At 41.3% G+C, this 26,442-nt stretch overlaps 1 protein-coding gene across 1 annotated transcript in view; it reads right to left on the minus strand.

Moving 5' to 3' along the window:
* HLCS (holocarboxylase synthetase) overlaps positions 1-26,442 on the minus strand; it is a 141,935-nt gene that overhangs the window by 66,376 nt on the left and 49,117 nt on the right. The window contains 1 exon segment of the mRNA XM_030970645.1: positions 25,568-25,839. Within this exon segment, the coding sequence (XP_030826505.1) occupies positions 25,568-25,839 (272 nt within the window).

Raw genomic sequence — 26,442 nt, forward strand, 5'->3', positions numbered from 1 at the left:
TGGACACTGGGGCTGGAGCAGCCTGGGACAGTGGGCGGTGTCCCTGCCATGGCAGGGGTGGATGAGATGATTTTTAAGATCCCCTCCAACCCCAAGCATTCCCTGATTCCCTGAAATGTGAGTCAGACCCGTGCTCTGCAGAGTTTGATAACATCAATCCAAGCAGAAATTTAACATTTCAGGTGGCAAATGTCTCAATAACAGAGATTTATTCCACAGTTTAACTGCAGCACCAGCAGGACCCCCTTTCTCCCAAAATTCCTCCCTCTTGGAAGCAATTCCTATGGCACTGCCCAAAGGATGGAGCTAAAATCCATTTATTTACACAAACTCTGACACAGTGGTCACCTCCCAGTTTGAAGGGACACAAAAGGGGTGACTGTGGAAAGCTGCTGGGCTTTGGAGAGCTCTGGGATCAGGCAGAACATTCCCAAAAGGATTCCTCCCTCTGGAAAGGGGGCTGCTCCTCTGCCCAGCTTTGAAAGGACATAAAATGGATTATGGTGGAAAGCTGCTGGGCTTTGGAGAGCTCTGGGATCAGGCAGAACATTTCAGAGAGGATTCCTCCCTCTGGAAAAGGGGCTGCTCCTCTGTCACTCACTCATCTCCAGAGAAATCCGCTTGGAAACCCAGTGGAAACTTCACTGGAGGCTCTGCCCAAGCCTCCCCGCTCCAGCTGCATTTTCCACAATTCCATTTTGGAAAGCAGGAGGCAGAGAAGAGCTCCCAAAGTGCACAACAGTTTGTTTGAAAGGAACAGCTCCGGAGGCTGGCAGCCCTCCTGAGCCCCTGTCAGAACAATCCCCTCCAAGCAGGGCTGTGTAAACTCAGCAAGCAGACAGGTTTTTGTGTTCCCAACAAATGGAAACTATGTCCTATAAAAGAACTTTAATGGGCAAATGACACTGGATTTTCTTTTTTTTTTTTTTTTTGCAGCAGCAGCAGGGTTTGAGATTTTCCTCCTTTCTGCCTTTTTTTCCACTCGGAACGCACATTTTATCATGAACCTGAGCAGCACAAATGGACAAACCCCATCAAAAGCTTCAGCTGCACTCAGTATTTCATATTATTTGGTGATGTATCAGTTCTGCAAAGCTTTTTATTTGTTTTTAAGACTTCACAGGGAAAGAAAACCTCTTACCTTCGGTGGAAAAACTTTCCCCCTCACAAAAGAGATGTTGTAGAATTTATGAAAACAAAAGTGCCAATAAGATTTTGCTTTAATACCCCCGGGAGAAACCTGATCATCTGCACCAGTAAGAAAAAAGATGCCTGCACGAGGTGCTCTACTAATTACAGCTGCTTTGGTGGGCAATATCCCTGGTGGAACAGATGTTAGGGACCTATTAACAAAAGTTTTTCAAACATCTGCTTACAATTTGAAGGCAATTGTAAATACAGCACAGAAGGTCAATTGGGCTCATTAAGGTCTATGTGCAAATCTACTGCTGCAGGTTTCTTTTTAGCTAATACTGACTTTTTTTAACACAGGAAATAGAGTTTAATAGCAACTTGTGTCAATTTTGATTGTGATTTCATACAACAACAAACAACAATCGCAGGCCTTGTGCTTCACCAAATAACCCATTTTCCTTCCTCTTTTTCCTCTCTACCTACAGCACACTGCCACGGTTCTGTGAGGTAAAGGAAGGGTTAGAAATTGGGCAATTACACAGAAATGATTGATTTTACTTTTAAACACCAATTATGGATCTTGATAGGAAATCTTCAGTTGTTGAACCAAAGAAAAATGAGTTTTGATTACAACGCACGGTTATGAGAGGAAAATTATTCTTTCAAGTGTCAGAACAAAACACAGATGTTCAGCAGGGCTGCAACACTGGAAATCATGGAATGCTTTGGGCTGGAAGGGACCTCAAAGCCCATCCAGTGCCATGGCAGGGACACCTTCCACTGTCCCAGGCTGCTCCAGCCTGGCCTTGGGCACTGCCAGGGATCCAGGGGCAGCCCCAGCTGCTCTGGGAATTCTATTCCAGGGCCTGCCCACCCTCACAGGGAGGAAATTTTTCCTAATATCCAATCTAAACCTGTAATTTTTCAGTCTGAAGCCATTCCCTGTGCGCTGTCCCTGCATCCCCTGGAAATTGTCTCTCTCCAGCTTTCCTGGGGCTCCTGCAGGCCCTGCAAGGCCACCCTGAGCTCAGGCCAAAGCTTCTCCTGTGCAGGTGAACAATGCCAGCTGTGCCAGCCTTTCCTGCCAGCAGAGGAATATCCTGAAACTCACCCAGTGCCACCCCTGCCATGGCAGGGACACCTCCCACTGTCCCCAGTGTCCAACCTGGCCTTGGGCACTGCCAGGGATCCAGGGGCAGCCACAGCTGCTCTGGGCATCCCCACCCTGCCAGGGAAGGATTTTTCCCCAATATCCCATCCAGCCCTGCCCTCTGGCACTGGGAGCCATCCCCTGGGTCCTGGCACTGCCAAAGGGACAGGGACTGAGGCAAAATCCAGGTCTCCAAGGGATTTTTCCAAGTTCACAGGACAATGCACCAGGCCAGGAATGGGATGGGCCAAAACCACAACAGCCATGGCACGAGGTTTGCCTGCTGTGAGGATTGGGCAAAGGATGGGAAAAGTGCTCAGAGGGGAGAAGGAATCACAGCTTCAAACAGAAAAGCAGCCAGAGAATCCCGGAATCCCAGAATGGTTTGGGTTGGGAGGGGTTTTAGGGATCACCCAGTGCCACCCCTGCCATGGCAGGGACACCTCCCACTGTCCCAGGCTGGTCCAGCCCCAGTGTCCAACCTGGCCTTGGGCACTGCCAGGGATCCAGGGATGGAATTCCATCCCAGCCCCTGCCCACCCTGCCAGGGAACAATTCCTCATTGCCAAGATCCCATCCAGCCCTGCCCTCTGGCAGTTTAAATCACTCTCCATCAGCCTTCCTCAAACTGGAACCACCCAGGAACAAATTTCTGAGGAACTGCTCCAGGGAAGATCCCCTGATGCTGGACCCAGCAAGAGCTCTCAGGACCTGCCAAGCTTCTGCTGCAGATTTTAATCAGCATTCCAAAAACCAGGAATACCAACCTGAGCTGGAGTTTTCAGCACTGCTTCTTCAGGAAGTGATGCAGTGGAGCTGCTGTCTTGAGCTACAACTTGAATAAAGGAGGGTGGATGGAGAATCCACCCTGAAAAGTGCCCAAGGCCAGGCTGGACAGGGCCTGGAGCACCCTGGGACAGTGGGAGGTGTCAGGGTTGGAATGGGATGATCTTGAAGTTCCTTCCAACCCAAACCACTCTGGGATTTATTTAATGATGCTGATGAATCCTCTGAGGTCCCTTCCAGCCCAAAGCATTCCCTGATTTTGTGACTCTGCATCAAACCAGATCTGCCCCTCTGTGCAAGGGCCCAACTGTGAGCAACCTGCAGCTCAAGACATTCCTGAACCGCTTCCTTTGCACTGCCAGGAACCTGTGTCCCACCTGGAACTGTGTCAGTTATACATGGAAAAAACTCTTTGTAACACAAGCCTGAGCGATTCCAACATACAGAACATACTTATGAAAAGCTGAAGGAAAAATGCTCTGATGTGGAGAAAATCACAGGATTAAAATCCCAGCCTTCATCTCTACGATAAAGTCCATAAATGTGATGGCAAATGCTGATCTATTAAAAATCAAAATTAATGATTGTGGAAAAACATATTTATGAGCAATTTAAGAACTACTAATTTATGAATCTATTACTACCTGTTAGAAATTCACTACAAGGAAATGAATGATTCTACAGCTTCAGAATATTGTGGCTCGCACCAAATGTGGAAAAATTCTACTTTAAGCAATTTGCTGCACATTTTAAAGAAAACAGATCTTAGGAAATAAACACTGAACAGCACTAAACACCTTCTACTATCAGTAATGATTCCCAGGTGAAATTATTAAAAATAAACTTGGTGTAACAGAGATGAAAGTGTAGAAGTTGTGAGAAGTTCTTTCTATGTGTGACCTTGAAGCTGTGTTCACGCAGATCTGAATGAGGAATAGGAGTCCTCCTTGGCCAAACAACAGCAAAATCTGAAATCAAACACCAGAGCTTGCAGAAAACATCCCATCAATAAAGAGCTGGCCTCACCCAGCTTGGCCCAATATTGCCTGCTTTAAAAACTCACCACCCTCTCCATCTTCCCTCTCACTAAAAAGGATATTTTCAATGGCTTTATGACATTTTCTTTCCAAGCCATTTCTCCTTCAGCCAGCAACTGCAAGAGTCTGACCGGACTGTGGATTTCTTTATTTCTTGTGAAGGAGGTTGGTGGCTTCATTTTGTACGGCTGAGGAGTCTGGAGATTATCATGGATAATCTGTAAACGAAACTTCCTGATTTATGTGGGTTTTATTGTCAAGTTAAGCTTAGCTGAGCAGAACATCATTAATTGAGATTGAACAGGTAGTAGAATCAACATTACTCTTTGCTTTTAAAAACCTAGAATTGCCACCATTGTGGCAATTCCAGACTCCAGGTCCATTCAGAACCAGAAAGAGAAAAGATTGGTGACATAAATTACCCCATCTCCAACCTTCCCCTCAGAATTCAGACCCTTTATGGCACAAAACTGATTTTGTTGGTCAAACCTGCTTTTACTGCACTGATCTGGGTATTTTTCTTGCCTGAAAAAGTAAGAAGAGAGGGAAAGGAGTAATATTTCATCATGAAAACAGAACCAGGAGCACCTACACATAAGGACTTAGGAGGGAAGTAAAACTATCATTACCACTTCCACCAGCTTTTAAAATTCCCCATTTAAATCCTGATTCCACTTCACTTATGCAGCTTAAATCAGGATGCCAGAGGAGGAAAAGTCCTTACATTTTATTAGGAGTTAAATGAAAAACGTGTCCCTTCCTTACACCACTTGTATTCCTTGGATATTAGTCAGTACCAGTTAATAAAAAAAAAAAATTAAAAAAAAAAAAAAAAGCATTTACTTCCAAATCAAATCCCAGAAATCCCAGAGAAACTGGGTGTGGGAAATGCAAGGATCTCCCCAGAAAAATAACAAAAATACAGCACAAAGGTAACTCTGATGATGAAAGGATTTGCTTCAGCCTAGGAGGACATAAAAGATGAAGTTCTACAAAGACCATTAAGTATTCACCAGCTCACTGCAAATTACACTAAGCACTTGGTGAAGAAATACTTGGCAGATGTCAGCAATAAGGAAGCCAAGCATGTTCCTTGCACTGAAGGATAATGTAACTACAGAGAGGGTTTGTTTTGGAACCATTTGCACAGCCCAAGGAATCATCTGGCAAGGCCGGGTTTACCAAGGAAGAAACAAGAGAGAGCCATGACTACTGATGTGACAAATCCACATTTCTGCCATTTCCATACTCTGCACCACTCCCGAAACAAGATATCACACACCAGTTTGGATCAGAAAACACTGAGTTCTAACACAGGCTGCAGCAGATCTTTGAAAACTCAAATATTTGTGTAACCTCTTGTTTTCACAAGTGTTGTATAAACACCACAGAGGACACGCCACCACTCTGCACAGCTCAAACCTCCCATCTTTTGGGCTCTGCTACTCCACTCTTATCTTCTGCAGCTGGGAACTGCATTCCTAAGTGGGATTTACAAAGTTAAACCAGGGCCTAACCCAGTGAAACTGAGGGATTATTTCCCCCTCTCCATCTCCACACACATTCACCCCCCAGTTCTGAGGAAGGGTGATTGGACATTCAGTGTTATAATTAATGTACTGTTAGGTTCCACTTGAGGAAAACTATGCTTAAAGATGAGACAGAAATATATCCTTGGCAGAACTGACCAGGCAGATAAATGATTTCCTCATGTTGGCATTTTTGATGAGGAATCTTTTTATTTGCTCTTCTCTCGCTGTTCTACACGTGGATGTTTTCCCCCCTTCTCTCCTCTCAGCAAGGCACCATTTGCATCAGCACACATCTAATAGGAACTAAATCAAGAAATTTTAAATCAGAGGGTTCATCATAAAGCCGTAACACAGATTTGCTCTGCCTCAAATTCTTGAAATAAATGCCTGAATTTTTCAATGAAGCTGTCCAGGGCTGTCACCCACACAGGCACCAGGTTTCATGCAGCTTACTGAGGCGTGGAGTGAAAACGTTACTGACTTTTATTATTTTTACCATTTGAAAACAGCATGGCTCCAGTCCAAGTCAAAGAAATCATCTGGACAGCTCTGCTCCTCTGGTAATTACATGGTTGTAAGAGTGGCAGCTTCTTGAATAAAACTTCACAACGAGGAGTTATCTGGAACTAATGCAAGTAAGGCAAATTCCTACTGGGACTTACAAGCACAGGATGGTTTGGCTTGGAAAAGACTTAGAGACCATCCAGTGCCACCCCTGCCATGGCAGGGACACCTCCCACTGTCCCAGGCTGCTCCAGTCCCAGTGTCCAACCTGGCCTTGGGCACTGCCAGGGATCCAGGGGCAGCCCCAGCTGCTCTGGGAATTCCATCCCTTGGAAGGATTTCTCCCTGATATCCCATCTAACCCTACTTTCTGTCAGCTTGAAGCCATTCCCCCTTGTCCTGTCTAAGGCCTTGGGAAGTTTTCAAAGAGACCACATCAAATTTTATTTCTCTTTCCCACCCTGGAGGTTAAACACGCCTCAGGAAACCATCAGGAGCCAGGGGATGCTGCCCCACGAGCAGACCTCTGTTAGGTTGCTTGGGATTTAGCAAGGATCCCATGGAGATGTAAAACGTGGAGATCTGAGTCAGGTCAGCAGTGTGGAACAGCAAAATCCCCATTCACAGGATCACAGAATTCACAGAATTCCCAGAATCACTGGGTTGGAAGAGACCTTCAAGCCCATCGAGTCCAGCCCAGCCCCAACAGCTCAACTGAGCCCTGGCCCCCAGTGCCACATCCAGGCTTTGTTAAACACACCCAGGGATGGGGACTGCACCACCTCCCCGGGCAGCCATTCCAGAACTTTCTCACCCTTGCTGGAAAAACCTTTTCCCTGCTCTCCAACCTGTATTTCCCTTGGTGCAGCTGGAGGCTGTGTCCTCTTGTCCTCAAACCTCTGCACCACCTCACACACATGGGAGAGACAAACAGCAGCTAAAACTGCAATGCCTGAAAAATCACAGACATTTGAGGATGATGGAAGAAAAGGAAAAAGGAAGATCAGGCTCTTTCCCCCTCATTCTCCTGTCCCTGTAGGGCACAGAGTCCTTCACTCTCAGCTTCATTTGTGTTCCAATTAAGTTCAAATTTCCCTGGACAAACCCATGTGAGAACAAGAAAACTGAGCTCACCTCAGCTGAAAGTTTCACTCTTGCTGATGCTGCCTGAAATCAAAGCACTGAAATTCTCTGAACCATCAGGCGCCTCCAGGCAGGCACCCAGGTTCAGAATCTCCTGCAAAGACAGAATCTCGGGGTCCTTAGGGCTGGAAAAAAACCTCTCCAGGGTCATCACATCCTACCTGTGACTGCTCAAACAACTGAGGTGAAAATACAGCCCAGGAATCTCCGCTGAGGAAGAATCTGCAGCATCTTCCAAACAGAAACCAGCTTTTCCCGAGCAATACATTTCATCCATGAGGATAAAAACAGTTTTAATTTGAAATGTCTGACCTTCTCCTACGGCAGGGCAAGCTGAAATTCGCAGAATTTGCTCAGACAGAACTCAGCACCATCAGTTCTGTGTGTTTGCCCACAAAAAGGCACACTGGCTGTGCCTGACATCAAGAAGATTTTCTGCTCAGTTAACTGCCTTTTTTCAGAGAATCACACTGGTGATTCCCTTGGACATTTTTTTAATTTTTTTTATTATGGAAAGTGCTTCAAAATGGTGGTCCTGACATGTGACATTGATTCCTAAGAAAGGACACTGTTCAAGTCATATTAAATAAACAAGAGCTGCCACACAACAACCTTTGAATTATCTGCCAGGAGCAGCAGAGCCTAGGAAGGAAATGTTGCATTCCTACTGTTATAAATAACTAATTGATGGGCTTTCATTATCATAAATTAACTTTTACAAATTATTTATCACAACTATTTTATATAGTACAGTTTATAATCACTTTTAACAGCTGTTCATACAGTACAGTTTGCCCACTTTTGTAGCCAGTGCTCTGGGCGCTGTCTAATATTCTCAGAAAATCATTTATAGATGATATTTTAATTTATAGACAATGTGATAAATCTATTATAGTTCTGGCTAATATTAAAATATGTTTTGTACATTTAACTTTTGCAGAAGTAGCTGCAACTGTCAAATAATAACGAATGCTTTTGTTTTTGCAACTAACTGACAATAAAAACAACTCTAATGTATTTATAAAATAACTAATGCAATCTGTATGATTAAAAGGTGTGATCAATAACCATCAACTAGTGAAACCACAAAACCAAAAAAACTGTTGAAAAGAGATGACACACAACCCTCAAAAAAAATTTCCCCAATTTCTACGTGAGTCAAGAATCGAACCAAGCTAAAGAATTCCTGAAACATGTAAATAAATACAAAAAGAATGTCTGAATATGCATAATCTTTATAAATATGTATCTGAACAATACAATAAAAAAGTATATTTAAAAATTGTTATATTTGCGTGCCTGTAACTAATGCTACACACCCAGCGCTGTCTATCATCCCTTTTAGCTCTTTTTAGCAAATATTTAAAAGTTTCAAAGAGTGAAGCTGGTATCTCACACCTGCCAAACCCAGCCAAGGAAGCTCCCTCAGGGAGCAGCACTTGAACAGGGTTAGAGCCAGGCAGCCCCAAACCCCAGTGAGGCGAGCTGGGTTACAAGATGTAACTGGGGCTGTGTGTTCTGTCCCCATCTGTCAGAGCTGGGGCAGCTCTCTGCTGTCCATGGGGCAGTTTTTTCTTTATCTCTGCCACAGCCAACCCTCCCTCCAGGAGATCTCTGCTGTCCATGGCCACTGAGTGTCCCTGCAGGGCTGATCCAATTCCAGCATCCCATGGGGAGATGCTGCGCCCAGGGGAGGAGCCAAGCATTCCTACCTGGATCCAATCTGAGCCTGGCACAGCACAGCAGCCTTTGCCCCCTGCATTGCCAGAGGAGCAGCTTTCTGCTGCCCTGCATTGCCAGAGGGAGCCCAGGCCCATCTGCAGCAGCCCTGGAGCTGCAGAGGAAAACTCCCCCCTTGTGCAGGATCCCTGCTGCAGCAGCAGCACAGCTGGCACTGCAGGAGGGCTGAGCCCCCATGGAATCGATGGATTGAAAGAAAATTTTTTTAAAGAAAACACATCTTAGGAAATAAACACTAAACAGCACCTTCTACTTTCAGTAGTGATTCCCAGTTGAAATTATTAAAAATAAATTCAGTATAACAGAGATGAAAGTGTAAAACTTGTAGGAAGTTCTTTCTATCTTCAACCTTGAAGCTCTGCTACCAACACCCTGACCCACAGCGTGTCAGGTCCTATTCTCACTCTGTCAGTGTTGTTTTGTATTACTGCATTTTTATTTTATTTTTCCCTAATAAAGAACTGTTATTCCTACTCCCATATCTTTTCCTTAGAGCCCCTTAATTTCAAAATGATAATAATTTGGAAGGAGGGGGTTTGCATTTTCCATTTCAAGGGAGGCTCCTGCCTTCCTTAGCAGACACCTGGCTTTTCAAACCCTGACATGCACACACCCCACTGAGGGAAAACCACATCCAGGGATCAGATTCCTCTTGGAATGAGGTGGGGATGAGCCACTGGATGGAGATGGAGATAGTGAATGTGTTTTTTGAAACCTGAAAGGCAGAACGAGGCACCTCAGCTTTACCAGGACACATAAAACTGCAAACACAGAAAAGACAAAACCTTCAGCCTCACAGCACCTTCCCCGGGTGACCTTAATATCCCAGAGCTAAAAAAGACCTTCAGAAAAACTGGAGAACAGGACAGATTGAAAACAAAACAATTTGTCTGTGATTAAAAAAAGGGGGATATTCCATAATACACAACCTTAATGAAGCTTTTTAATAACTATGTGGTTGTAGCTCGTACAGATCAATCAAGCCAAAACTTGATTTATTTTTTTAATTTGGTGATTAATTTTATTAAATAGAGGAAGGAAACACCTTGGTTTTTCGGAGAGCAGCTCAGCTGTGTCCCCAGCCCTGTGCTGGAGGTGACAGCCAGGATGGATGAGCATTCCCAGCAGGCTGCTCCACAAAACTGCCTGGAATCTCCTCTGCCAGCCCCCAGCAGGGAGCCTGGGGCACTGTGGGACACAAAAACACCCCCATTTTGTCTCCAACCAAAGTCTCCCGTGCCAGCATCCATCAGATAAACACGGGAATAAAAAACTCATCTGAATCATCTCACAGCACAAGAAAAATGCAGAAGAAATTAGAGCACAGCTGGACTCTTGGTGTTATTTTTTATATATATTTTACTCAACTCTGATCTAATCCTTTGTAATCTAAATTTAGCTTAGGCTTTCCTTGTATAGCAACCATCCCTGTAAAAAAATAATCCCTATTTCCAAGAAGGTTTTGCTGGATATTAGAGAAATGCAGATGTAGCCAAGTAACGAAGAGATCTAGGTTCTGGATCCACTGAATGCAACCCCCAAGTTCACATTTCTTTTTTTAACACAATTTGCAGGTATTTTTGTAAAGAACTGGATGAAGTGTGTGCTTAAACACTGGAAGAATGATGGAAGAATTAAGATTTAAATATAAAAAAAGCTATAAGCACTCTTTGTAGAAAGCCTTCCTGACATGAGTTAGAGAACATATAAAGGAAATAAAATAGAAGAAATAAATAAAATAAATGGAAAATTTACATTAAAATGTTGGGAAATCTTGGGTTATTACAGTTTATGAGCCATGGCTAAACTGCATGCGGCACATCTGTCTTTAGAGATGTGAGATAAAACGGGGAAAGAGAGGGAGGAAGGAAGGAAGGAAGGAAGGAAGGAAGGAAGGAAGGAAGGAAGGAAGGAAGGAAGGAAGGAAGGAAGGAAGGAAGGAAGGAAGGAAGGAAGGAAGGAAGGAAGGAAGGAAGGAAGGAAGGAAGGAAGGAAGGAAGGAAGGAAGGAAGGAAGGAAGGAAGGAAGGAAGGAAGGAAGGAAGGAAGGAAGGAAGGAAGGAAGGAAGGAAGGAAGGAAGGAAGGAAGGAAGGAAGGAAGGAAGGAAGGAAGGAAGGAAGGAATCTACACTCCAAACCCATCTACACTCCAGCCCTTAGGAATTGTCACTCTCTGGGATTTTGGTTCCAAATCCCACACATTCCATCTCACTTGGTTCATGCTCACAGTATTTCACTGCTTAGCTTGGCAAAGCATCAAAACAGAACTTTTTCACCCCTCTTAACCTCTGCTGTTGGCACACACCAGTTTATTAAGCTCAGGACTCACAGCAAATTCCCATTTTCCCTCCAAACCAATATAATTCTGTTGTCATCAACACCCCCTGCTACAGCCCCAGCCAACTGGAGAATATTCCCTTTTTCCTCCCAGGGAAAGGGATCCAGTTTCTATCCAGTTATTCCCCAATTCCTAATGAAATATAATTAATCAATGAATAATTTTATCTGTTCTGATGACCACTGAGTGCTGAACTCCCCAACAGTGCATTAGACAAATAACAGGATATTTGGTAGGATCTTAATATTTCAATTACCTGCACTCCCAAACTCTCCTACTGAACATTCCCTGTCCATGCCATGTTGGAATAAAAACCAGAGGAGTCTGAGGAAGAACCTGCAGGCATCCTGAGTGGAACAGGATCTGCTTAGTGTGTGATAATTCATTGTGGGGAGTTTTGGAAGGAACTGGAGATGGGACTTCTGATTTATTTTTGATGATGTGGTTTCTTTTTCTTATCTTCTACATAGGCAGGAAGGGTGAGTTCAGCTCACATCTTCACTGCATCGTTCAGAAGGTCCCAAGACCCTTAGTTATAAGATCTTTTAAGGATTTATTAAGCAATAAAACACTGCCAACAAGGATATTTATGTTTTTGACCCAATTCTTTAATATTTTGTTTCATGGACCCATGTTACAGTGTGAGCTTTCTCAGCCAACCATGTTCTGACACACAAACCTGCAGTGCTGCATCCTGAACTCCTTGTTTACCTTGATGGCTCAGGTTTGAGCTTTTCTATTTTTTACATTCTGTGCTGCTTTAGTGTGTGGGTCTGAGCTTCATATTATGGGATGGTGAGCTCTGTGCACAGAGCAGGGAGACAAAACAATTCCTGCTCCAGCTGGGCACCAAGGACAAATGATCCAAATCTCAGCCCAGGAGCACAAACACCGTGGGCTGCAGAGAGAAAAACAAGCAGGGTGGGACTGCCTGGGCTAAAGCTGGAATGGGACAATGAACTGCAAGGTGCAAATGGAGCAGAACTGATCCCAGGGACAGACCCCGTGCCCGGCCGTGCATTTTGGGGCCATTTTGGTTCATCTTGGGTGCAGCCCTGGCTGGGCTCTGGTGCTGCCCAAGGTGCATCCATGGAGGAGATGCTTTGAATAAATCCCTGCTTTATTCTTTAGCTCTGCCCAGCCTCTGCTCTGGGGCAGGTTCACAAGGCATCAACCTCTGGAACTACTTTATTTTTTCTTTATCTTAAACTCTAAAACTCTAAACTTCCCTTTCCTTAGCTTAACGTGTCTCTGCTTTAAACTACAAATCCACATTTTCCTTTCCAGCACCTCAGTTTGGGAGCCTTTCCCAGGGTCTCAGATCAAATCCTGGGTTTAACTCTAAGCTTTGGCTTCCAGGCCCAAAGCTCTGAGAGTTCCCTGCATTTCAGATTCCAACATTAGTGACCGACCTGGACTCTGTAAAATAAGAAAATGCCGATTTTTCTCCCATATTCTTCCCTTTTCCTTCCATCCTTCTCCCCAAAATTGGTCTAAAACTCTTCAGAGTCAATGGCTTCTCTGCTCCTTTTACTCTCTGGTTTCTGGTGAGTCAATCAGCACTAAGTGTGCAATGTTTTACAGCTCTTCTTGAAGACACCCCAAAAAGGCATTTCTGTACCTCTTCTTGGCTACTCCTATTTCTGTATAAAACACAAGGGGAAAAAACCCCATAAATTGCTATTTCTGCAACCCATAGCTGAGAAAAAGGTTTTTTTCTAGTGTAAAGAAAGCCAAGATTTGAGTTTCTAATAGAAATAAGATTGATTTCTTCTAATTTATTGGTTTCTACCTATCAGAAAGCCACTATCAGGATTATTTCAACAAGAAAATATCTGGGTTTTTGTGGAAAGATTTGAGTTCTGCAATTTCTAGTTTTAATAATTCGTACTAATTATGTAAGCTGCAGCAAGAGGAAGTTATACTTTATCCATCTCAAACATGAAATCAAACAAATAAAACCCCCAAATAACAAAAAAGAACAACAAGAAGAAATGAAATAAAAATTACTTATTGCAGGAAAAAATGGAAATATGTGAGGAAAATACTGGGAATAGAAATATATATATTATGAACATAAAACTTCTTTTTTATTGCCCCCAGAAAGCGAATTTGCAAACTTTCCAAACTTCAATTTGCAAGCTTTGTATAGAATAGAAATTAAAAACCAGATTTGTCCCATCCCTGGAAGTGTTCAAGGCCAGACTGGAGCAGCCTGGGACAGTGGGAGGTGTCCCTGCCATGGCAGGGGTGGCACTGGGTGGGTTTTAAGGTCCCTTCCAACCCAAACCATTCTGTAATTTAATAATTCTGTCTTTCTATGATTCCAAGTCTAAACTTAGTGGTAGCACAATGCTGATATAAAGACAGAAATATTAAGATCAGAACAAGCCAGGCAAACCAGCAGCAGTCCCAGCACTGCCCTGAATTTCCAACACCTCCACACTCAAAGGTCTCTGGCGCTTCCCACCCACAAGAAAAACCCAAATATCCCCTCACAGCTGCTCCTCAAGACCTTGGCAGGAGGTGATGGTTCTGTTTTTCCAAGAGATGGATTCTCCAGCATTCCACAAGCATCACTCCTTGCTAACCTGCCACGCTCTGCTGACTCTGAATGCAGCCCACGAACCCTTCATGCCATCAACCACCACAGCAGAGCTGAATTGAGCATTAAAGCAGGTGGTCACCAGCAATTCCTTTCATCTCCCACATCTGGCACCACTCTCCATGCAGAGTTTACACATTATCTGCTGCTAATAAATCATAAAATCATAGAATCGTGGAATGGTTTGGGTTGGAAGGGCCTTCAAGATCATCTGAACTCTGAAGTTTTTCTATTGACACTTAACAGATGCAATATAGTGAGTATTTTTAAATCCAAAAAGTGCAAGGTAATGTGTTGTAAACTGCATTTTTAAAAGCAGGAAATATAAGTAATGTGTGGGAATCAGATTAGGTATTTAAATGTTATTATAACTGAAGGAAAGACTGAAAGGATGATTAAAAATAAACCAGCAGAGCAGGGCATCAGCATTTGCAGATTCAGTTATGACCTCAAGCAAAGTTATTATTTAGTGAAAACAAAATAAAGGTGCTCCTCTTCCCTCTCACTCCCCAATTCCAACAAAACACCATGTGCTTAACTGGAATTCTTACCAGTCTTTAACTTCAGAAAAACCAGAAAAACCCAACCTCAGCACTGAGCTGATTAGATTTCAGTTGACAATCTGCCAATGGATCAAGGGAGTCTCGGGCTTGTGATCATTAATTGTTTGATAAGTGCTTTGACAATGATTGTCCTCCAATTAATGCTGCAATCTCCCTACATCCCATTTATTTTCCATTAAGCTTGGAGTATTTGCTTAAGAATAACCAGTAAAAATCTGTTTCCCTTGAATTTTTATTTCCTTCTTCCTGTGTCAGCTCCATCTCCCTCCTTTACTTCCTTATCTGCTTTTCCCTCTTCATCTTCTTCAGCCTGATGATCCATTTGAATAAAAATCCAATTTAAAATGTCCATGGGACACTTCATAGCTGCATCCCACAACTCCTTAATGCAACGAGCCACGAGAGCTTTGTGTTTGCAAAAAATCCTGTAAAACACTTAAGGGTTTTTTTCTTTTTTTTTTGATGTAAGATAATATCATCAGTAAAAAAAAAGTGCAAAAATAGTGTCAGTTCAAGTTTACAAAAAAACTCTGGACGTTCATCTACGTTTAAGAGTTCAGCAAAAAGAACAATGCCAGTAAATTTCTGCAGAGCAACATGAGGTACAGGATTTTATAGCAATCCTGGGGATCACAAAGCTGCAGTGGGGGAACCTCACTTTTTTTTTTACACACCATTCTCCAGGCTGTGACATTTCAGGCTCAATGATATGAGGTGTGATAAATGCAGGACCTCGTTTGAATACAAACAGATTCTTAAAATATTTTAACTAGGACTATAAGTGAAAATAAATTAGGCCAGCGGGATTTAGGGCAAGAATTCAGATTCTGTGGGATTTTCTATGTCTACTGCTTAAGTTGGAAATTACACAAGATTTCAAAGCTTTTGGCTTTGTAAAACAAGCACTTGAAATTAATTCTAAAATCAAATCACTCTCTTCTGACTGGCAGCATAAGAATAAACAAAAATCAGTGTATTTATTCTTAACCACACCAGAACAGGTGCTGTGTGAACTTCCCCAAGCAGCCATGCTTTGCTTCCCAGCTCCTACTTTGTTTCCATAGGTAATCCACCTTCTTTTTCTTAATTTTTCTTTTTTTTTTTCCCTTACAAAAGGAAGGAGATGGAGATGTGCAAAATGGAAAACTGTGATCAAACTTTGAGCTCCTAATAAATTTACTCCTGCTCTTTTCACTGAAATCTCCAGAGAATCATTCTGCCTTTGTGGTTGTAGTTCAGCCTTTGGATCTTTCATGGAATCCCAGAATGGTTTGGGGTAGAAGGGACCTCAAATCCCACTCAGTGCCACCCCTGCCATGGCAGGGACACCTCCCACTGTCCCAGGCTGCTCCAGCCCCAGTGTCCAGCCTGGCCTTGGGCACTGCCAGGGATCCAGGGATGGAATTCCATCCCAGCCCTGCCCACCCTGCCAGGGAACAATTCCTAACTCCCAATATCCCACCTAACCCTGCCCTCCTTCAGTTGAAGGCCATTCTCCCTTGTCCTGTCCCTCCACCCCTTGTGAAATGTCCCAGTCCACCATATGGGCAGCAATCTATTAATCAAACCCATTATCAAATCACTTGGATGCCTAAGTGTTATTCTGTTTTATCTGAATCCAACACTGGCAATACATTCCTTCATTAGTCTGATGATTAGAACAACTCTAATGGAGAAGTTTGGGGGGAAAAACAAATCCAGGATTTTTCCAAGGTTCAGGCTACTCCATGAGGTTACTCAGGGAGTGAGGAAGTTGATTCCTCTGATCCTATTATTAGCGGGCAGGCCCTGGCACAGGGTGCCCAGAGCAGCTGGGGCTGCCCCTGGATCCCGGGCAGTGCCCAAGGCCATGGCAGGGGTGGCACTGGATGGGCTTTAGGGTCCCTTTCCAACGTAAACCACCCATGACTCCATGATTAATAACATACCTAGTTTTTCTATGCCATACCCTCCCCTTTTTAAGTCCATACACTGTCCTAGACTGATTTATGACTGGGTTTGAGGTTTTAAAGTTATTTTTAGAAGCACATGACTTCATTTAAGACTATATTCTGATCTGAGTTCATGTGAAAAGGCAAAGTTGGCTATTTGAAGGAGAGAATGATATCTTTCTCAATGAAGTACAAATATTAATCCCTGAGTACTTCTGGGCAGTTTAAGCTTAGGCAGCATTTCCTTTTCCAAAATAAAAGTTACAATTCAAGAGCAAAATTGACAGCCATGGAATTTGCAAACCAACAGCAATAATATACACATAATATGTTGCATTTAATATTACTTATAACAAGATATCATATGTATTATGGCATATTGTATTCAGCTACGTGGATCATATGCTTCAAGCTAATCCTCCTCTTCAAAAAGCTGCCATGATTTGAAACTTCAGCATTCATTTTTTTCACTTTATTACCAAATTCCTGGTTTCAAATGCAGGCATGAAAACAGCACCGTGTAAAACAAACCAGCAAAATGTGACTGAAACCCTGCCATGACCATTCCTTCACTCTTGTTTTAGCTGTGCAGCCTGCCAGGGTTTCCCTCAGATTTAAGGAACGATTCCCCCAAGATTTAAGGAATTATTCCTCTCAGATTTAATAAATTGTTCCCCTCAGATTTAAAGAACAATTCCCCTCAGATTTAAGGAATTATTCTGCTCAGATTAAAGGAATGATTCCCCTCAGATTTAAAGAAGGATTCCCCTCAAGATTCAAGGAATGATTCCCCTCGAATTTAAAGAACAACTCACCTCAAATTTAGGAAGGATTCCCCTCAGATTTAAGGAAAGACTCCCCCCAGATTTAAAAAACAATTCCCCTCAGATTTAAGGAACAATTCCCCCAGATTTAAAGAATCATTCCACTCAGATTTAAGCAATTATTTCCCTCTGATTTAAAGAATGATTCCCCTCAAATTAAAGAAATCATTCCCCGTCAGATTTAAAGAAAGATTCACCTCATATTTAAGGAGTAATTCTCCTTAAATTTAATTACTGTTTCTCTCAGATTTAAAGAATGATTCCCCTCAAATTTAAGAAATTATCCCCCTCAGATTTAAAGAACAATTCCGCTCAGATTTAAGGAACGATTCACCTCAGATTTAAAGAACAATTCCGCACAGATTTAAAAAACCATTCCCCCCAGATTTAAGGAATTATTCCCCTCAGATTTAAAGAAAGATTCCCCTTAAATTTAAGGAACAATTCCCCTCAGATTCCAAGGAATGATTCCCCTTAAATTTAAGGAATGATTCCCCTCAGATTTGAAGAACAATTCCCTCCAGATTTAAAGAATATTTCCCCCCAGATTTAAAGAGCAATTCCCCTCAGATTTAAAGAACGATTCCCTTCAGATTTAAGGAGGAATTCCACTCAGATTTAAGGAATGACTCCCCTGAGATTTAAAGAACATTTCCCCCCAGATTTAAGGAACAATTCCCCCAGATTTAAGGAACATTTCCCCCCAGATTGAAAGAACAATTCCCCTCAGGTTTAAGGAATTATTCTCCTCAGATTTAAAGAACATTCACCCCCAGATTTAAAGAACATTTCCCCTCAGATTTAAGGAACAATTCCCCCAGATTTAAAGAAGATTTTCCCTCAGATTTAAGGAACAATTCCCCTCAGATTTAAGGAACATTTCCCCTCAGATTCAAAGAACATTTCCCCCCAGATTTCAAGAGCAATTCCCCCAGATTTAAGGAACAATTCCCCCAGATTTAAAGAACATTTTCCCCTCAGATTGCAGGCTGCTGGGGCTGTGTTGGTGTCCCTGTGATAATGGGCATTGTTCAGGAACTTCCAGCAGCAGGGAAACCCAATCTCCCATCGGAGTTCAGCACGGGTTAATTGCTCTGCCAAACGGGAATCTTTATTTTATGACTCAATTCCCTCTGGGAATGCCAAACCTCCCTCTGCACTGCAAGCAGGGGGCCCACTCCTTTAACAGGAAGAAAATCCACTGATCTTACACAACAAAAAAAAAAAAAAAAAAGAAAGAAGGGCACATTTTGCCTTCAGTTCCATGGAAAATCGGGCACACAAGGTGCGTGACAGGAAAATAGGGACCTGATTGTTCGGTGCCCTCAGGAATGGTGCACGACAGGTGGAGAGAAAATCAGGGGAAAGTGACGCAAAGGAGACGCCAAATCCCAATAGAGAAATCCTTCAGCAAGCGTGTCGTGGAAAATGGTACGGCAGGGAAGAGTCTGGGAATGGCACAGGACCAAATCAGTGCCAAAAACTTCCCAGTTCTTCCAGGGAAGGAACAGACTCGTGGCTGTGTCACAAAAATTCCAAAATTCCTGCGTGATCTTTGGTTATCAGGCTGAGCTTCCTCCAGCACCGGCTGGTGCAAAGCGCTGCCCGTAAATGAATGGCACAATAAAGTATGAAATATTATACATTTAAAACTAAATTAGCAAAAAAACCCTACTGAATTGAACTTAATTTGATTTGATTTAAGAGAAACAAACTTTACTCTGCTATTTGAGCTGGCCTTTAGCACCAAAGGAAGGCACAAAATACTGCCTATAAAAAAACACCCTTAAGGAAGAAAAGCACAGCAGCAGCTATTTAATGCATCAACGTTTTTTGTTTTGAGGATAAAAAAATCCTTCAACCATTTCAATAAATTAAGAAATGGAAGCTTAAAAGTTAGTAATAAAAGTGATGTAAATAATGAAGCAATATGATATACATACATGTATATATACTCCTATATCTAGGAATATAAAGAGCAGATCTAATGCCCTTAGTACCAAACTTTGGATTATAAGTAAGACATTAATCAAGTAAAGCATTCCTATCCCATCCTACAGTTTCACAAAATCAAGGGATCTGAGTTTTTAAAGGCAATATGAACTATTGTGACCTCGATATCCAAACTGACAAAATATTTTTGGGTTGTGTAGCTGCAGAAAAGATTGAGTATAGGAGATACACAGTGTTAAAATGCATCTAATCTACTGAACAGCACATGGTTTTATAATTTCCTATTTAAATTTCCAATTTCCTGAGAGAAAGGCACCTTTCCTGCAAGGAAGAATCCTTCCTGCACACCATGGTATTCTCCAACTCCCCAGCCAAAATTCCTGAGGGATGAGGGTGGAGGAGGTTAATTTATAAAACTGTTAATGTTTGTGACAAAACACTCATTTTTAGCAGGCTAAAAATGTACTGGGAGAGTCTCACCATGCTAAAACACAAAGATTATCATGGAACCATGGAATGGTTTGGGTGGGAAGAGGTCTTAAAGCTCGTAACAGTCACTCAGTTTTTTAAAAATACAGTTTGAATGGAGAGTAAGGGGCATCATCAAGGTGCAAGGAATAACTAAACACAGAGTAAAACATCACAAGGACTTGAAAATCAAATTAAAAATCCCCCAGTCCCTAACACAGTTTGTCAATCTCAGCTTGTTTGCCCCTGAAGTGCCATTCCCATCTCCTTCAATTACACACTGGTTTTCCTTAACTCAGACCTGCATCTTCATCATCCACATTTCAATCCAAACAAACCAAGAGTTTTCAAATAAAATAAGTCTTCATGCCCACTTCCCAAAATTAGAGCTGCAGTTCAGCTTTTCAAAATTCAGCAGTATGAATCCAGAAAAGTAAAAGGACACCAATGACAGAAAGGACTTTCTTCTGCAAAGCTTGTAGCTGTTTGGAAATTGTTTATTCTCAACTGACATTTTATTTAAATATCCTATTCAGCAGTTATGAAAGGAACCTCAGCCCACATTTCACTTCCACTAAAATTCACCACTTTTGTGTCAAACTTTCCCTAACAATGGCACTTTGTGCTTCTTAAATATTGAGGAAAAGGGATCCACGATGGCATGTCTTACAGAATATATCCCATGCTGGCTTAGTCACGTGTAAATCATATTTTCTGCCAACTAAAACACTGAAACAGGATCTAAGACAAAGAACAAAACTGAAATTTCTATCTCATTAATTTAATTTTAGTGAAATACTCGTGAAACCATTCCAGCCAATTAGAGTGCGTAGAAATATCAGAAATAGAAATATTTCTTTGTTAATCTCAACCCTTATGAGTGTAGTAAGTGTATAATGTATATATACACTATATATATATATATATATATATACATTTTAAGTCTATAATGTAACACTTGTATCACTACACCAGATGCAGCCTCAAAAACAGTGGTTTCATTTTAAAACCTGCACTCCCAGGGATGCTCTGAGGAGCCACGGAAGGTGGAACTGTTTCTGGCAGGGCTAACCTGCTCAGGTGGCATTAGGAAAAACATCTGGGAAGAAAAGGTTTCTGAAACTCACAGAAAGAATTTCCGACTAGAGAAAAAAACAATGTTTGGGGAGGATTTGAAATTTCAGTTTGAGAAATAAAAGTTGCAGTGCTTTAAAAAATAGCCTGAAAGGACTTTCAACATGAAATCACAGAATGAATATTGATCATTTAGAACAACATATGACGTTTTTAGGAATTTTTATTTGACAACTAGGCCAACGCCATTAAACTTTGGGCACCTACAGGTGAATTCCCACTTTGCTGTGACCTCAGGACACACAAATACAGGCCAGGGACAGTACAGTGAGCACCAAACTCCCCAGCCACCATCTGGAGAGCTAATGAACAATCAAGGGATCCCAAATTAAACAACACAACTTTCCCTTAGAATCTTTAGGACAACACTGTCAAGTCCAATCTATTCCCTCAGCCTCCAGAATCAATTTTTCAAACTTTATGACAGGTCTAATAGTTCCCACCTGTTCCTCCTGCCTGACTTTTGACTGGCACGTTCCCAGCCAGGGTGGAAATGCAGACAAAGGCCCCTATTAGGCTCCGGCTGTTTCTCCACTGTGAGCTTGCTCAGCCATTAAATTAATTCCAGCCCCCTTTCCCCCTTTCCATCTCTTCATTTTTTGGGGGTTATGGAAATTTGGGGAGGCAGAAAAGGGAGATGGAAGTTTGGCATCCAGTTGGTGGGAGAGGTATGTGAAAATGCGGGCGACAGAAGTTAAATGCTCAATTTTTTGGATAATTTACTAATTCAACAATTTACAACAAATCCCATTCATTACGTTCTTGAGGTATCTGTACATTTTTAATCAAACAAAACTTGGTAAAATTTGAGAGACCCTAATTTGGCGAAGGGAAAATAGAAGTTTGGCATCCAGTTGGTGGGAGAGGTATGAGAAAATGCGAAGTGACAGAAGTTAAATGCTCACTTTTTTGGATAATCTACTACAACAAATCCCATTTATTAAGTTCTTCAGGTGTCTGTATATTTTTAATCAAACAAAACTTGGTAAAATTTGAGAGACCCTAATTTGGAAACGGGAAATAGAAGTTTGGCATCCAGTATGAGAAAATTAGAAGCAGCAGAAGTTAAATGCTGAATTTTTTGGATACTCTACTAATTAAACAATTTACAACAAATCCTATTCATTAAGTTCTTGGGGTGTCTGTATATTTTTACCCATAAAAACTTGGTAACGTTTGAGACAAATCTGGAAAAGGGAAATAAAAGTTTGGCATCCAGTTGGTGGGAGAGGTATGAGAAAATGCAAAGCGGCAGAAGTTAAATGCTGAATTTTTTGGATAATCTACTACAACAAATCCAATTCATTAAGTTGTTACGATATCTGTATATTTTTAACCAACAAAACTTGGTAAAATTTGAGATAAATTTGGGAGACCCTAATTTGGAAAAGGGAAATAAAAGTTTGGCATCCAGTATGAGAAAATCCAAAGCAGCAGAAGTTAAATGCTGAACTTTTTGGATACTCTACTAATTAAACAATTTACAACAAATCCTATTCATTAAGTTCTTGAGGTGTCTTTATATTTTTAACCCAACAAAACTTGGTAAAATTTGAGAGACCCTAATTTGGCAAAGGGAAATAAAAGTTTGGCATCCAATTGGTGGGAGAGGTATGAGAAAATGCGAAGCGGCAGAAGTTAAATGCTGACTTTTTTGGATAATTTACTAATTCAACAATTTATAACAAATGCTATTCATTAAGTTCTTGAGGTGCATGTTTATTTTTAACTATCAAAACTTGGTAAAATTTGAGAGACCCTAATTTGGCAAAGGAAAATAAAAATTTGGCATCCAGTTGGTGGGAGAGGTATGAGAAAATGCGAAGCGGCAGAAGTTAAATGCTGACTTTTTTGGATAATCTACTACAACAAATCCAATTCATTAAGGTCTTGAGGTGTCTGTATATTTTTAACCAACAAAACTTGGTAAAATTTGAGATAAATTTGGGAGACCCTAATTTGGAAAAGGGAGATGAAAGTTTGGCATCCAGTTGGTGGGAGAGGTATGAGAAAATCCAAAGAGACAGAAGTTAAATGCTGAAATTTTTTGATAATTTACTAATTAAACAATTTATAACAAATGCTATTCATTAAGTTCTTGAGGTGCATGTTTATTTATAACCATCAAAACTTGGTAAAATTTGAGACAAATTTGGGAGACCCTACCAGAGCATGCAATGCCTGATTAGATAAAGTGTTGCAATATTTTTCTGGGAATCCTGAAGGATCAATAAGTAACTAATTTTTCTTCAAGCAAAGAGAATTATTTTTCCCGAGATGTATTTTCCTTTCATTCAGAACTGGCAATTAGACACAAACACCTTAAGGTGGTTCCTTTGGAAGCACCTTAAAAACCTGAAAACTTTTTCCCTCAATAAAAATTACCTGATTTTTGCACCAATTTCTAGGGATTTATGAAATATTATCATTTAAATCTCAGGGTTCTTCACTGAACTGCAAATCACAAGGATTACATTATTCCACTATCCATGACCACAGAGTATCTACAACATCAACCATAGTACTTAAGACAATTATTTTAACTTAATAGAAGTATTTTTGTAAGAGAAATTTAAGATTGATTATTAATAAATTAATAATGCAAATTATGATCTGCCTAGGACCATCTTCCTAGCATAAGATATGTAGATATGTAACTCGTAGTTTACAACTTACCTGAAAATTAACTATTTAAGCCTCAGATATGTAGAGTCAGTATTTGTAGTTCACAACTTACCTGAAAATTAACTATTTAAGCCTCATCATGATGGGGGAAATCTTGAAGACCTACATCTGTGAGCACTTCATTGTATCTGGATTACTTAATATAAAATAGCAACTTTTAAACATACCTGAAAAATCAAGACCACTTCTCTCATCTCCCTTGCCTTGATAATTAATCATTCACAAATTCTATTTAGCTTGATCCAAATCAAATCCCAAAACTCTGAATTAAACACTTCATTTTACTGAGATGTTGGAACAAAGTTACTGCGAACCAAAACAAACGGAGGCAAGAAACCTCTTGATTTATTCAATTATCACCCATTTCTTCACAGTCCTCCTTCCAACCCTGTGGGCTGAACATGCTGTGAGCTCTAAAAATGAAGCAGTAAATGCTACAAATAACTGAATTTCTATAAGATAACTCTCCATGGCCTCTTATCAAACTGGCAAGTCTCTATCTCTGCAAAATCAGCTGCAGGATTCAATCTGGAGGAGAGGATTGGCAAAGTTAGACAGCAACTTTTTGTTTAATGTGTGGATGTTTGAACACACAAGGAATGGTTTGGAATTGAAATTTGTATTTGTCCATAAATTGCAATTTAGGCTCTCAGGCTGAGGACTGAAGCCATTATTGTTGGTTAACTCTTCAGTGACAACAACACTCAAGACAATTTAAATTAGATTAAAGAAAAAAATCCCAAACAAAATTCCTGAGGTTGTTTTTCACCTGTAAAATTCATCTGCAATTTCTTCAGGTAAATGAACCCTGATATTCAAAACTAGCTGCCACAAGAATTTACAGCTGCAGGCTTGGAGTTTCTGTCCCGAAGAGCAACAACTTCCCCAGGACGGATTTTTTCCACCAAATTTCCACTAAACACGACAGTACAGCCTTTGTACACAGAGTGCAGGCTGAGATTTAGTAACTGTGATTTTCCTATCACTTAATCCCATTTAAACTCTAATGAAGAACCTTCTCTAAGGTATCCCACAGCTCATTCACAAGGGTCATCTGTGTGATGATGGAAGAACCTCTAGCAGAGCCCTAATCCATGTTTTAAAAACACAAACCAAGCACTAAAGAGCATTTTAGGGAAACATTCAGCAAAAGAAATGAGAGAAAACAGGAAGGTTAAAATTAGGGGCACAACCTGCTTGGTGTCAGCCCTCTCAAGTTAAAGGCTGAGATAATAATTTGCACTACAGAATGTATTTAATCTCCTAAATATGAATATTTATTAAATCAAATTTTCTTACGGTGATGTTCAGAGGAATAAAGATTAAACTCCACTACCAAGCAATAAGTTGTCCCACTCAACTTTCTCCACCCTTTATGGCTCAGTATTTTATATATTATCAATTCATAGCCTGTGAACACAAAGTTCTCCACTTAATATCCAGTTTCCAGCTTTCCCCACCCTTTATGGCTCAGTATTTTATATATCATCAATTAATATCCTGTGAACACAAAGTTCTCCATTTCATATTCAGTTTCCAGCTTTCCCCACCCTTTATGGCTCAGTATTTTATATATCATCAATTAATATCCTGTGAACACAAAGTTCTCCATTTCATATTCAGTTTCCAGCTTTCCCCACCCTTTATGGCTTCATTTTTTTATATTTTATAATTAATATCCTGTGAACACAAAGTTCTCCATTTCATATTCAGTTTCCAGCTTTCCCCACCCTTTATGGCTCAGTATTTTATATATTATCAATTAATATCCTGTGAACACAAAGTTCTCCGTTTCATGTCCAGTTTCCAGCTTTCCCCACCCTTTATGGCTCAGTATTTTATGTATTATCAATCAATACTCCATGAACATAAAGCTCTCCACTTCATGTCCAGCTTCTCTCTGAGCATTGCGTGTTACCACAATTACAAATTCCAAAGTTCTTTACTTCGCGTCCAGTCTCTCTCTGAACACTGTGTGTCACCACAATTAACAATTCCCAATCAGAAAATTAACTCAGGATGCCCTGGGTCCCCATCTTACCCGTCCAGAAGATTCATGGTTGTCGTGGTCACCTCAGTGAAGAGAAGGATCTTCCCCAGCTTCTTGGTGTGGAGATGCTGCTGGTAGGTCTGGAGGCTGAAATGCTCTGAGGAGAAGCTCCCCATCTCCGTGATCACGGGCACCAGGGATGGAGTCACCTCCACCTTGGACTCACAGGATGAAACAAACTTCAGGGACACCTTGCTGGATGCCCGCAGCCCCTCAGCATCCACGTTCCCCTCCAGCCATTTCAGGAAAGCAAGATGGATTTCCTGTGGGCGAGGGCAACAACAAGAGAAAGACAGATCACCCCATGTGAGGACACACCAACATTCCTCCCAATGTGTTTTCATTCAAGCAATCTTCTACTTCAAAACAGGGAAATTTTTTCCTCTTCAAAAACAAAGTTCTGCTGCTTGCACTTGACGCTGTTCTAGAGTTGAGACCACGCTCCTTTGAGGATTAATTAAGTTTAATTTTTCTCTGTAGCAGGGTGCGCAGTGCTCTTCCTACACACTGAAGCATGGAGTGCACACATTCATCTGCATCTTGCAGGCTTCTCACTGTGCTGAGATCCTCTGCTGGAGGAAGGAAACCCTTTAGTCCAGCACTAAGTGTTGGATTAAACCTTTTTCTGACCCAGAGATGGGGCAGCTGAGAAGTGTTTGAAAAACTTTTATTCCATTTTCAGTCTCATGAGAAGGGTGAGACAATACAGATGTTATAATTCACTCCATCACAATCAGAAGCCAATTGTTTCCTAATTACAATACTCTCTAAGTATTTCTTGGCCTATCAGCTTTAGCCACACCATGCTGGAAATGCCTTAAAGCCAATTATCTAAAATTACCCTTCATGGGTCCCACAATTCATCT

Source organism: Camarhynchus parvulus, chromosome 1 (assembly GCF_901933205.1).
Source record: "Camarhynchus parvulus chromosome 1, STF_HiC, whole genome shotgun sequence".
In the NCBI taxonomy this organism is placed as follows: domain Eukaryota; kingdom Metazoa; phylum Chordata; class Aves; order Passeriformes; family Thraupidae; genus Camarhynchus; species Camarhynchus parvulus.